The 12,499-nt window shown below is 29.1% G+C and overlaps 1 protein-coding gene across 1 annotated transcript in view; it reads right to left on the bottom strand.

Moving 5' to 3' along the window:
• LOC107445685 (potassium voltage-gated channel protein Shaker) overlaps positions 1 to 9,321 on the bottom strand; it is a 237,248-nt gene extending 227,927 nt beyond the window's left edge. The window contains exon 1 of the mRNA XM_016060152.4: positions 8,828 to 9,321. Coding sequence (XP_015915638.1) covers positions 8,828 to 8,877 — 50 coding nt within the window. The 5' untranslated portion in view covers positions 8,878 to 9,321. The remainder of the gene's footprint in view (positions 1 to 8,827) is intronic.
• Between the last annotated feature and the right edge of the window lie 3,178 nt (positions 9,322 to 12,499).

Genomic DNA, 12,499 nt, shown 5'->3' with positions numbered 1-12,499 from the left:
TATATATATATATAGTATATAAAATCTGTTTTTCGCAAAATCATTTTCTCGTGACCTTTATAAATTTACTATAAATTACTTATCATTTCTATTTTTCAACTAAATAATTTTCAGAACAAAATCTATTTCTTTTAGAATAGGTCATGAAGTCACTTTCTCGAAATTCAAAATTTAAACATAATAAAATATATTAATTGCAGTCACATATTTACAAAATTTTTTCAGGCAAATTGAAAAAAAAATATTTAGAACTCCCAGAGTGAATTTGAATTTTTTTTTTTTTTTGATCACAGACTTACACTTAATTTTTTTTTTTAAAAACCCTCCTAATTCTAAAACGAAATTTAGTTTCAATGCAGTAAATGTAATGTTTTTAGTTAAAAGTATTAGCAAAAAAAAAAATGCATTTATAAAATGAATATTTAAGCCTACTAAAGTCTAATGATAATCATAATTTTTAATAACAAATACGCATATTTTTCTGATCAACCTGATCTTTAGGTTAAATTATTCTATGGATTAAGCTTTTCCTAAAGAAGTAATCCGGAGGCCTAAAAGTTTCATTTCATATATAGTGTTTTTCCCCTTTTTCGTACGGTTACTTGACATTATATTTACATTCCCTATCTTTAAAATTGCTTTTTTTTATTTGAAAGTTTTAAAAAATTAAAATTTACGTTTTAAGAAGAAAGAAAGAAATTAAACATTACGCCTATTCCGGGAAATTGAAATGTTTTTCATTTTGGCTAAAAGAATTTTTATTAAATGTGTATCGACTTGAAAATATTTATTTTCAAATAAATTAAAACGATTCCTTGATACAACCTAGTGAACAGTACAGAGTAAGAAGGCTGCTACAAACACTAAAGTGATAACAGTTATCTACACAGTAAAAAATTCCGAATTAATTTACTATATAAAGTACCGGCACTTAGAATACATCATCCATGAAATCCATTTCACGGTGAAATCAGTTTTTATCGTAAAATATAATACAGTAATTTGTACAATAATATTTATTTAATTTTAGAGAATCAGTGATTTTATAGTAATTATTACTGGAAAAAATACGGAATATCAGATTTTTTGTTCTGTAACATGTTCCGGGAAAAATTAATTTTAACGGAATGCCGATACTTTCACTATAATTTTATCCAGAATATTTACAGTATATTACTTTTTAAGGTAAAAACTATAAAACCTTAGTTTGTTAGATTATTATTATTTTAGCTAAATAATTTTCATAGCTAAACTATAAGTAAAATTAAAAATAAACCACAACTTAAAAATGAAAAGACTCCAGAGCATTAACTAATTTCGAAATATTCAATAAGAGTAAATATGGAAATTCCTCTGCATAGTTTTGAAATTACGTATTCCTGCAAGAACGCTGGTAGACACAAAGCTCTGATGTGCGTTCTGTTTACGCAAATCGTTGCCACGACAACAATACAAATCTGGCATTGAACCAAGCACAAAAAAATGGTTGCACTGAATGTTAAATGATACTAATTTTAAAGAAATATATATTCCCTTCTCGATGTAACAAGAATCTACTTTAGAAATGATTACCCGTTATCCAAAACCTGGATCACTGCAATAAAGTGTAGAATGTTCTTTTTCTTTCAACACTGTCAAAAAAAATGTCAGGTAAAATTATTGGAATCACTGTTTTTGAGGAATGAATACTAGAACATTTGTTTTCAGAAAATTAGAATTCCTTTTTTTCCGAAGGAGGGATTTTTAGAGAATTAAATCAGATCCAATCTTTTTAATGATCGATGCAAGGCTTTAAAAGACTTCAGAAGATTAAATCTCCACTGAGGAAAAAAAATATGTTTAAAAGTAACAGAATATGTTGAAATTTATTGTTTTCTGCAATATTAAAAAAAATCTGGATCAAATTGCGCACCCTGAGTACCAGTACTCTGGATGCCGGTACTTTTTATGGTGAAATCCATTTTTATCGGGAGATGTTACCGTAATGGATCGGAGATGTTAGCGATAATTACTGTAAAATCACTGAATTATTTCAATTAAATAAAAATTGCAGTAAAAATTACGTTGTAATTTTTTATGCTAAAAACGAATTTTACGATAAAATCGATTTTACGAATGATGCATCCAAAGTGCAGGTATTTTTTTACCGCAATTTGACCCAGATTTTTTGCAATGTGGCTCTATGGGAACATCAAAATCTGGGCAATGTTTACGGAAGCGCTTTGGTAATGATTTTATTGAAATTAACAATAAAATAGTGACTTAATATATGTGGCAAAATTTGGTAAATGTAATAAAATTTTGTATTTTTATCATGATACTTTACAGCATTTAAAAAGCAAATAATTTATTCTGTTAAATTTATTTTTTAATTTTGTATTTCTTGCTAGATATATGGTAATAAGGATTATGGTTTTGAAAACCAGAATTCTTGCTAAAACGTTTACCATATGAGCGGTAAAATTACCAAAGGAATAGTTTAAATACTTTATGTTTTGGATTATATTGCCATAATTATGTTTTTAAACCAGAAATGTCATTACCATACGTACTGTAATTTTACCAGAATTTTTTTTTCTACGTTATTTGTAGTATGTAATAAAATATAAAAAAAGTTTTTAATTTTAAAGTAAAATAATTTCTTAGACTGAAGTTTCAACATTCAACCATAATAATGGTCCCACGAACCATAATACTGTGCCAATTTACATCAACCTTGATATATTGTTAAACTGAACTGTATTTCCGAAGTGATATAATATTCTTCGACTTAATAGCAAATTAAGTTTACAGCAAGTTGTAACACAATAGCATGGTTCAATTTGTTCCACAATTTCCAACAGTACATATAAAAACGTTAAATATGTATGTAGTAGTTACTATTAAGTATATGCACCATATAAAAAATTTTGTTACATTTTAAACTACGTATCAAAAACAACGCATTTTTTTCATGTATTTGAACTGCATACAATGACTAATTTAGAGTGAAGATGCTAATTTCTTTGTTTGATTTTCATATAAGATGGTTGTTTTTTTTTCCAGACCATGTATTTAAAAATATCTTACAGGACAATAAACAATTTTAGAGGACAGATAGATACACTTAATGGATCATGGATACTTTTTATCTCTAATTTCAAATCTGCAATCAGCTTCCATCTCCAAGCATTTTTAGCCTATTTTTAGCATTTTTTTTGTTTAAATATACAAGTTTAAAGACGTTATGCGTAACAGGGCTGACGTAAATGTTGCCAGAAACTTCTACGGGAGTTACAGCAGATCATCAATATTAAAATTGCAAGGAATCCTTAGGGGTACGGGATTGTGGTCATACTCTGCTAGGGGCGATTCTCTACTATGAGTTGTTCAGAAGCACACAAAGAAATAGTTCATAAAAAGAAATTACCCCAAGTGGCATATAACGACATTTCCGGGACATTTTTAATCTTGAAATGTGATCCTAGTCCCCTAAAAGTTTGTCGAAACATTTACGTGACTCCTTGTTATACATAATGTTTTTAAACTTGTACATTCTAAAAAAAAAACGCTTAAAATACCATTTTATTTTATTGTTTTATAACCGTCGTTGAACAGCCATTACGGTCTTAATGGGTGTACAACTACTAATGTTCAACACCGTAGCCTTGCAGTTTTGATCTCAGTCCAGAAGACAAGGGAACTTCTGGATCGAATATTGGGAGAAAGTTGCCTTCGTGGAGGACTTTTTGATGGAGCTAACCCGCATTTGCGTTACATTGAGAGGAAGACCACGAGAACCTCCCGCGGTTAGCCAGACGGCAAGGGGACTCTAATCCAAGATCCGTCTACCACTGAGGATATTTAACGTCAGCACAGTGGTCGGTGCAATCTGGATGCGGAATTCGTATTGACTGGGATTCGAACCCGGTTCACCTCATTGGAAGGCGAATGCTCTATCCCCTAAGCCATCGCAGCTCAATATATAATTTAAAAAAATCCATAGCTTAAGCAGCAAAAATATTTTCGGATTTGAAATCCTCACACCCTAATTAGGCAAGATCGTTAATGTTTGCCGCATAAATGCAACAAAAAATTAGTCCCCTAGCGCAGCTTAAAATATATATACTTAATGTTTTTAAAACTTGTTAAATTTGGATGCTTTTAAAGCATCTATGAGTGTTGATTATTAGACTTAAACTTTATTTTAAGTTTACTTTTATAAGCTTCTTTTAACAAATAACACTAAATTTAATTTTATTTAATATTAAGCTCAAGTTAAATTAAACTTCTTTCCTGTCATCTTTAATTCCAGTTAATGCCATCAAACACTAAAGGTAGTCGGAAACTTAATATATTAAACCGTATACGAGGCTTCTGGTAGGAGAGGTTTAATCATGTTATTTTCTAATTATATAACATAGATGTTTTCCCATTATCCCATTTATTTGTTTAGTATTGCATCACAACAAATAACCAGAAAATTAAAAAAAAGTTCTGATATTTTCCGTACTATAATGAAATAAAAATAGTAATAATAAAATCAACGAAAATAACGAAACGCATTACGTAACAATGTCAAAGCAAATAACAAAATGAATTACATAACAGAAGTGCTGCAATACAATTTCCTGGGATGCACTGCGTTCAGAGTTATGCTCTTTTTCCTCCACTGAAAAAATAAAGAAAAATAATATTGTTTGTCGGAATATTTGATTTTAGAGACGAAAGAAAACATCTGCTTTCTGATGATAAAATAAAGTAAGGAAATTGAATAACCATCAGTGTGGAACGGAACCCATTTTCAGCTGTTCGATTGGAAGATTTTCTCTCCCCCCCCCTCCATTCGGTGACAAGATTTAGTTAATATTTAATGCTTACAATTTTGTTGCTTGGTGGTGCGAAAAATATTTGGTGACAGCAAAAAGATTTTCATTTGGAATTTTTCCATGCCAGTGAGTGATCACCGCTTACTCAAGAATTGCACGTCAGCGATGACTAGTTGGTAATTTTCCGATTCTAAATTAATGATTACAAAGTGAATTAATATAATAAGGCAACAAGTTCTTCAGCATTAAAAATCATGTTCCCCAGAAACAATTTCTGCATTATGTAATACGTTTGTATGTATGTAATCATAAAACTGATGAAATATCCTTTCTCCCGTTTGCAACATGGTTAGCATTTTTGGTAAAGACCAAAAGACTTTTTCAAAATTCGAAAATTTAAAAAGAGACAATTCCACTTTTTTGATATTGAATAATTATGAGATTCTAGTTCAAAATAGCTTTCGCCATGAAGTTGTGATTAGATCTTAAGATTGATTTATAAGTTTAGGTATTTTTTTATATCAGCGTTTTAAAAAAAAGAAGAAAAAAAAAAGATAAATTTACGTCATAGCAAATTATTGGAAAAAGAATTAGTAATTAGTTTCAAGTAATAATTAGTTTCAAGGGAGCCATGGTGGCTCAGGGGATAGAGCGCTAGCCTCGAACTGAAGTTAATCGGGTTCGAATCCCTGTGATAGCTGGTCGCTTGTACCAACAACTGTGCTGACATAAAATATCCTCAGTGGTAGAAGGATCATTGGCTAGAGTCCCCTTACCGCCAAGCTAACCTTCGGAGGTTTTCCTTTCCATGTAACGCAAACGCAGGTTAGTTCCATTAAAAAGTCCTCCGCGAAGGTAAATTTTTTCTAGCACTTAATCCAAAAGTTCCCTTGTCTTCCAGAGTGGGATCAAAATCACAAGGTTACGGAATTGAACATTGTCAATGGAGAATTAAAACAAAGTGAGCTATAAGCTGAGCATATAATAAAAAGGAAAATCGAACCCTTCATGTAAACCTTCTAGATTTAAAGTATGCCTTTTAGGTAACATAACAAACAGGAGGGAGGTTTTAATGAAACTACACAATAAAAGATTCAAAGGAGAGCGGCCAGTAATGCTGTTGCACAAGTCAGTTGTATGTAGCTAAATTTTATAAATTTTCAGAACTGTCCATATTTTTGCTTTGTCTGTTAAATAAAATATTGCATAAAATTCACCTACATTTTGTTTCAACTATAAAATACTACCTCTCTTATTCGCTATGTTTTTTTTCTTCATATTTTTTCCCTTTCCTTTAGTAATATGTATTCTACTACATCAATATAGGATTAGGGATTCAAATCTGTTGTCTCAAATACTGAAATTTTGACAAACATCGTATGATATGCCGCATATTCATAGAAATTTAATTTTTAAAAGTGTGCTCCTATACATAAAGGCTAGAAGAAAATATATTAGTATCCAAAGAATCAGAAAAGCGATATCACATTACGAAATGGTTCGAACGGTGAAAAAAGTTCCTACGCTACGAACCAGGTCACTTTGTAGTTCTTTAACATACTAATAATTTAATTGGGAACAAGTTGCCCTCGTTTACTAAAAACTACAAGACAAACGACAGTGTTCTTTGTACAATAGACTATAGCATTGAAATAATGTAATTTTTAAGCATAATAATTGTCTCATTAATTCGAATAATTTTATTACATTGAATATTATCAATTATAATTTTGAAGCAAAGAAAAACATTTCAAATTATAGAGAACTGTTGCGGCGCAGTGTTTATACTTTTTGGTGAACAGAATAAAATGAAAAATCGCCTAAATAAGCTTAAGTATGTTTCTTCATAAATATTTATAATTTAAATACCCAACCTAATATAGATTAGATATACTATTCTGTTATAAAAATGGATTTAAAGTTGTATCATAATACCGATTACTTGATTCGCATTATTGTTAAAATCCGCTGCAACCGTAATAAGATGAGACGTTTTTGTACAAACTGAATCATAGTATGATGTAATAAAGTATAAGAAAAACTCATTGAAACTATGTGGTTCAACTCACTATGGTTCATCTCAACCATCATTCACTATGTGGTTCAACTTAATTATTAATTATTGGTATCATATTAACTTAGCAGCAAATTTTAATTTAATTATTGTTCAGCTCCCTCGTATATTTGTAACGATGTATGAAACATGTAGTACTTCGGTTTCCGAGTGAGAAATACAAAGAAAGATAATTAGATAAAAATAGAAAACATACAGAAGCTTCTATGCTACAAGAGAGCAATACTATTAATAGCTGGGTTTGGGTTCAAAACAACGTTATTTATTATTTTGGGAGATTGTCCCTAAGAATTATGAGAATAGTTCCAAAGAAAAGTCCACCAATAATCAATTGCAAAATCCTACATACTAATACGAATATACTAATCCTATCACCAATTAGCCCAAGAACAATTACTAAACTCTGTTAATAGTATTGGGGCCTGTAATTTTTTAAGGTGTTTTTTGACGTTAAAGACTAATATTTATCGTTTTGCTACAATATTGAATTTTTTTTTCGTGTTACTTAGATTATATTTTATTAATAACTGTATCCCATAAACTAATTTAAATGAAGTGATTTGTTGGTTTGTACAAAGAAAAATTTATCCTAATTTTTAAATATTAACTGGCATTTATATCTAAACATGCAAGCTACTTTCATAATTTTTTTAATATAGGAATATAGAAGTTATTATTCTAACATGCTTTACATTTTTATTATGAAAGCCAGCTATTAAGACTTAGCTTTAAAAGGTAAATAATTGAACCTTAATAAAAATTTATTCGTTTTGAAAAGGGTAATAGTTTATCGAGTCAGAAATGCATTTTACCATAAAATAATGAATGAAAAATGAAATGATATCATAAAAAATGAAGTATAATAATAATTTCTACTTTATTTTTGACTATAAACTGCTTAATTTATAACTGCAAAAACTGCTAAAGGTACACCGAGAAAAAAAGCATGCTGAAAACTACCAGAATATGGTAAAATGTACCGTATTTCTGGCTCTATGAGAATGCTGAAAACGTAAAAAAAAAAAATTTCGAGACTCTTGGATGGAATTAACAATGGAATTTGGTTTTTGTAACAGGTGATGAAATTTAGTTGTTTTATCACCATACCTCAGCATACAAACAATTTATTCTGTTAAATTTAGTTTTCAGTTCTGTATATATTTGCTAAATGTGTGGTAATAAGAATTATAATCTCGAAAACAAGAATTTCTGTAGAACCTTTACAATGCGAGCGGAGAAATTACCAAATGAATGGTTTAAATACTGTGTGTTAGTTTTTATTACCAGATTTATGTTGTTGTTCTTTTACCAGAAATGTCATTACCATACAGTAAGTTAATTTTATAACTTTTTTTCCTTCTGTATAGGAAGAAAAGAAAAAAAATTATAAAAGTTTTGTAAAATTTTGTTTTCTTTCGGTTATTATATTTGTAATTTTGCAAAGGATTATTAAATCAACAAATAGAAAATAAGCGCAGAAATAATAAATCAAATTTAATCACTTTTTGTAACTTTTTAAATAAAAAGTAGCTCTACTATTAAAATTCTATTAACAGGGTTTGCAAAACATGGGAAAAATTAAATTTGTAACTAACTGCTCATGGGTATTGCTATTTAATATATGCATTGCAAGTTGTAAATTATAGTACAGACTTATAATTATGGTAAAATATTATAGTAAATTATAGTAAAACTTATTCTGCATGATAGATCAAACGTATGCCAAAACTGCCAAAATCAAACATATTAAAAATATGTGGGGTAAAATTATACCACAATTGGTCAAAAAATATTTAATTAGAAAATTTTGTGCAATGTTTACTTTTTTTCCATTCATTCTTTTGATTCTAATAGTGAAAATGCTATCTAACAATCATAAAGAATCTGATTAAGTTTTTTAACACAGATAGACATACTTGATAAATATCTATTATTAAGTCCTTACCTGTAAGGAATGGCGTTTCTTTTAGTTGAATCCAAACCGTTCATTGACATCTTGCTTTGTACAGCAGTCAATATATTTTACAAGTCAATTAGTATATCCCCATAATTCTGCACTGTCTTACAAGATATTTTTTTAATAGCTGAAAAAAAGCACGCCGTTCTAATAGAAGCAGAAAGCAGCAGAGCTGATGTAGTGATAGCAATATTATATCTCAACTTTTAAGGATGCCGGAAAAATTTAATGTTTTTCTGATGCAGTATACAAAAATTCTTTTGAAGCGTTCTTTTGTTGCCATTGCTGGTGTCAATTTATAACAATTCTAACTTTTTAAAGTATTGATTGCATTTCGTGTTATGGTTGTCTTTAAATGATTTTAATATGTGAGCAATTGTTTCAAAAACTGATTTATTATTTAATTTTGTTACGAAAAAGACACTTTAGGTAGATTGTACGAAGCAAAATTAACAATTTATTCTAAAAGCATTTTAACTTTTAGAGTATTACTTAAAACGTTTGGGTGTTGTTCAATGGAATTCCTTTACAGCAGCTCATATGGTATAGTATGTATTTAAAACTTATTTTTTATTATATATTTAAAAATTATGTATTATAAATTATTTCAGAATTTATTAGATTTGTTTATGATATGCATCTTGTTCACTGCAATTTAAAATGATGCAATTATGTAAATCCAAAGCGTTTTTAAGAGATGTGTTCTAACTTCAATGCTTTTTTAATGTTTTTAGTTATTAATTGGCAGAAGTTTATACATTCAAGCAACAGTGAGTCTCGTAGCAATACGAGGTCAGGTGCTTTTTTTAAGAATTAGAACAGCAAATTTTAATTAAAGCGACAATGAAGCTCGTAGTTATACGAGTCAAGTGCTTTTACAGAAGAAAAAATGTACTCAAATTCAAAGAACGATGCGAAGAATTTTGTGGGCGAATACTAGATAAATGTTCTCTTTAATTTCGTCGCGTCAGAATGTTATTTTTATAAATACGCTGATTTAGATATTTAAAAGTTGAGTTTTACACAAATGTTTCTCTTTTAGTTTTAGAATTTGGGTCTAATCTGATTTTGTTAAAATATATCATTAATTAAGCTTTCTAGAAACGTTATTTTTAATTTTGTTTAAGATTAAGATTGCAACAATGAAGCTCGTAAGCGTACGAGGTCAAGTGCTTACTTAAATCAGAGGTAGCAAATTAGCAAGAAGGCAACAAAGAATCTCGCTTGTGCACGAGACTATGTGCCTAATATTGCAATAATTTATTCTTAAACATAAAAATATTAACTAATGATATTAATTTTTCGTTTGAGAAAAGCTTTTGTTTTACAACAAAAACTTACTTAACTGATAAGTTTTGTACAGCGTAAAAATAACTTTGCGTGAATATTAATTTTCAACGAAGAATATGTTTAATAATACCCAGGAATGAAAATAATATTTTTTAACTTGAAATAAATAATTTAAAATGGTTATAGAATAAATTGCTTCAAAAGCTAATTTTGAGATGAAAAAGATTAAAAATAAAATTTATTAAAATTTTGGTTTTAAAATTATGAAAAGGAAAAAAAAAATATAAGTGTTACTTCACTAAAATTACATAAACCAGTTTTTAAAACAAGTTGATATTTTTTTCACTTATAGATTCAAGTATTATCTATAAAGAAATAATAAACTATTCTGCCATTTTTGCGAAATACGAATGCAACGTACTCAAAAATAGTTTCTATAGTTGAATCATTCCTAAATGAATCATAGATGAATCATTCCTAGATGAATCCCACATAAATCAAGATGTCGAATATCTTTACCATTATAAAATATCTCTGCTTGAAGAATAATCAAGTCATTTTTTCATCATTACAATATTCTACTTCATTTATTTATCTTTTAATAAAGATATATTGACAAAATCACTTCAGGGATTCATCCGCCCATATAGGCAAATTCATATGAAATTTATCATAAAAACATTTTAAAGGAATTTCTATAGAACTTTGCTTTCGCATGATTTCCATATGAATACCTGTAAAATTAAGCATATTCAAATACTTAATCAACAAATCCAATAGCACAATGAAGACATTCCATTTTCGCAATGCAGATACCGTATAGTTACGGTAAATTCGCCAAAGCTTTCATTTGCATAATTAGATTTCTTTAAAACTAAACAATAAACTTAGCTTTATCAAATTATTTTTCTTTCTTCAAAATCTCTCCAGATAAAATTACTCCATCAACGTCTCACCATTTTCCTCAATCCTTTTCCTCTTTTTCAGGTTCAGGAATCGAACAAATTGGAAATTCAGATAGTTTCGAGATAGCCTGGCACTTAGGAATTCGAAAGAACTTTTCCAACTGTCGGCGCCGTCTCTTCTAACTGCACCTGTACCGGCGGTGTGCAGAAGAAAAAGGGGGCGAAGTGGGGGAGTAAGCCTGGCAACGGTCAAGTCACGCACGACAACGCCTATTGATAGTCACTGGACACAACCCTTGCCGAAACTCTTAAAAAGACCCAGTTAATGATTGTGGAGCGATTTTTGTTAAGTAAATTGTCCTGCATAGGATTCTGTGTCTCAGGTTTTCTTTTTGTAAACTCTTGGCGCCAAGTTTTGTAGACAGGAAAGCTTTCATTTTCTTTCTGTAAAGAATCTTATGAGTGTTTTAGTATTTAGAGAAACTTCGTGTCGTGTGAGGAAACACTTTAAAAACTAATTTAATTGTACTTTCGTTAAAATGATCAGATGTTAAATGTTACGATTGAACTACCTATTCGCTTCAATCTCTTTCATTTATTTAGTTTCATTAGAATTCATTAATTACAATTAATTAAATTCAGTTCATATTTTTAGGTGTATTGTCAGATTAATTTAGAATCTAATTTACTTCAAACTTCTATGCGGAATCCTACGGAACTTAAAATTTGTTCTTTTCCGATCTGTTTCTAATTCTGATGTTCAACGAGATGTGAAAGCATAAAAGATAAAATTTTGTATAGAATAGCCGGGGTGCGGGTTGCATGGAAAATAAGGTGTAGAACTATCACTTAATTTTATTTATTTATTCATTTATTTCCATTTTAGAAATTCAGATTTTATAATTATAGTATCAAATTGTTACTATGGACAAATATTCCCCTTCTTGTTTAGGTTTGCCAGTTTCATTTTATTGAGTCAAAAAATTTATTTAAAAAAAAAATGACCCAGTGATTAAGGAACGATTTTTGCTAAATAAATGGTACTGCACAGGATTTTGTTTCTTGGTGCTTCATTAAACTCGTGGAGCTATACTTTGTAGACAGAAAAGTTTCATTTCAAGTGATCACTTTACTTTATGAATTCATTTATTCAGAATTTCAAAATTCGAAAATTCAGAATTTCAAAATTCGAAAATTCAGAATTTCAAAATTCGATAGTTCAAAATTCAGAATTTCAAAATTCAGAAGTCCAAAATTCGAATTTCAAAATTCAGAAGTCCAAAATTCGAATTTCAAAATTCGATTACATATTGTATTTAAAGTCAAATACCTCCATTCTGAAAAAAAGTCCCCAAAAATGTTTAGGTTTTTTGGAATGGACTTTAAGTTTCATTTCATTAAGACAAAACTTCATTTTTTTAAAAATTATAAATATAAAACAAACTATAGACTTCAACTTGCAAAA

The sequence above is a fragment of the Parasteatoda tepidariorum genome, chromosome 3, assembly GCF_043381705.1.
Source record: "Parasteatoda tepidariorum isolate YZ-2023 chromosome 3, CAS_Ptep_4.0, whole genome shotgun sequence".
NCBI classification, from domain to species: Eukaryota; Metazoa; Arthropoda; class Arachnida; order Araneae; family Theridiidae; genus Parasteatoda; species Parasteatoda tepidariorum.
Note: the sequence above shows the minus strand (reverse complement) of the source record. Positions and strands in the feature narration are given on the sequence as shown.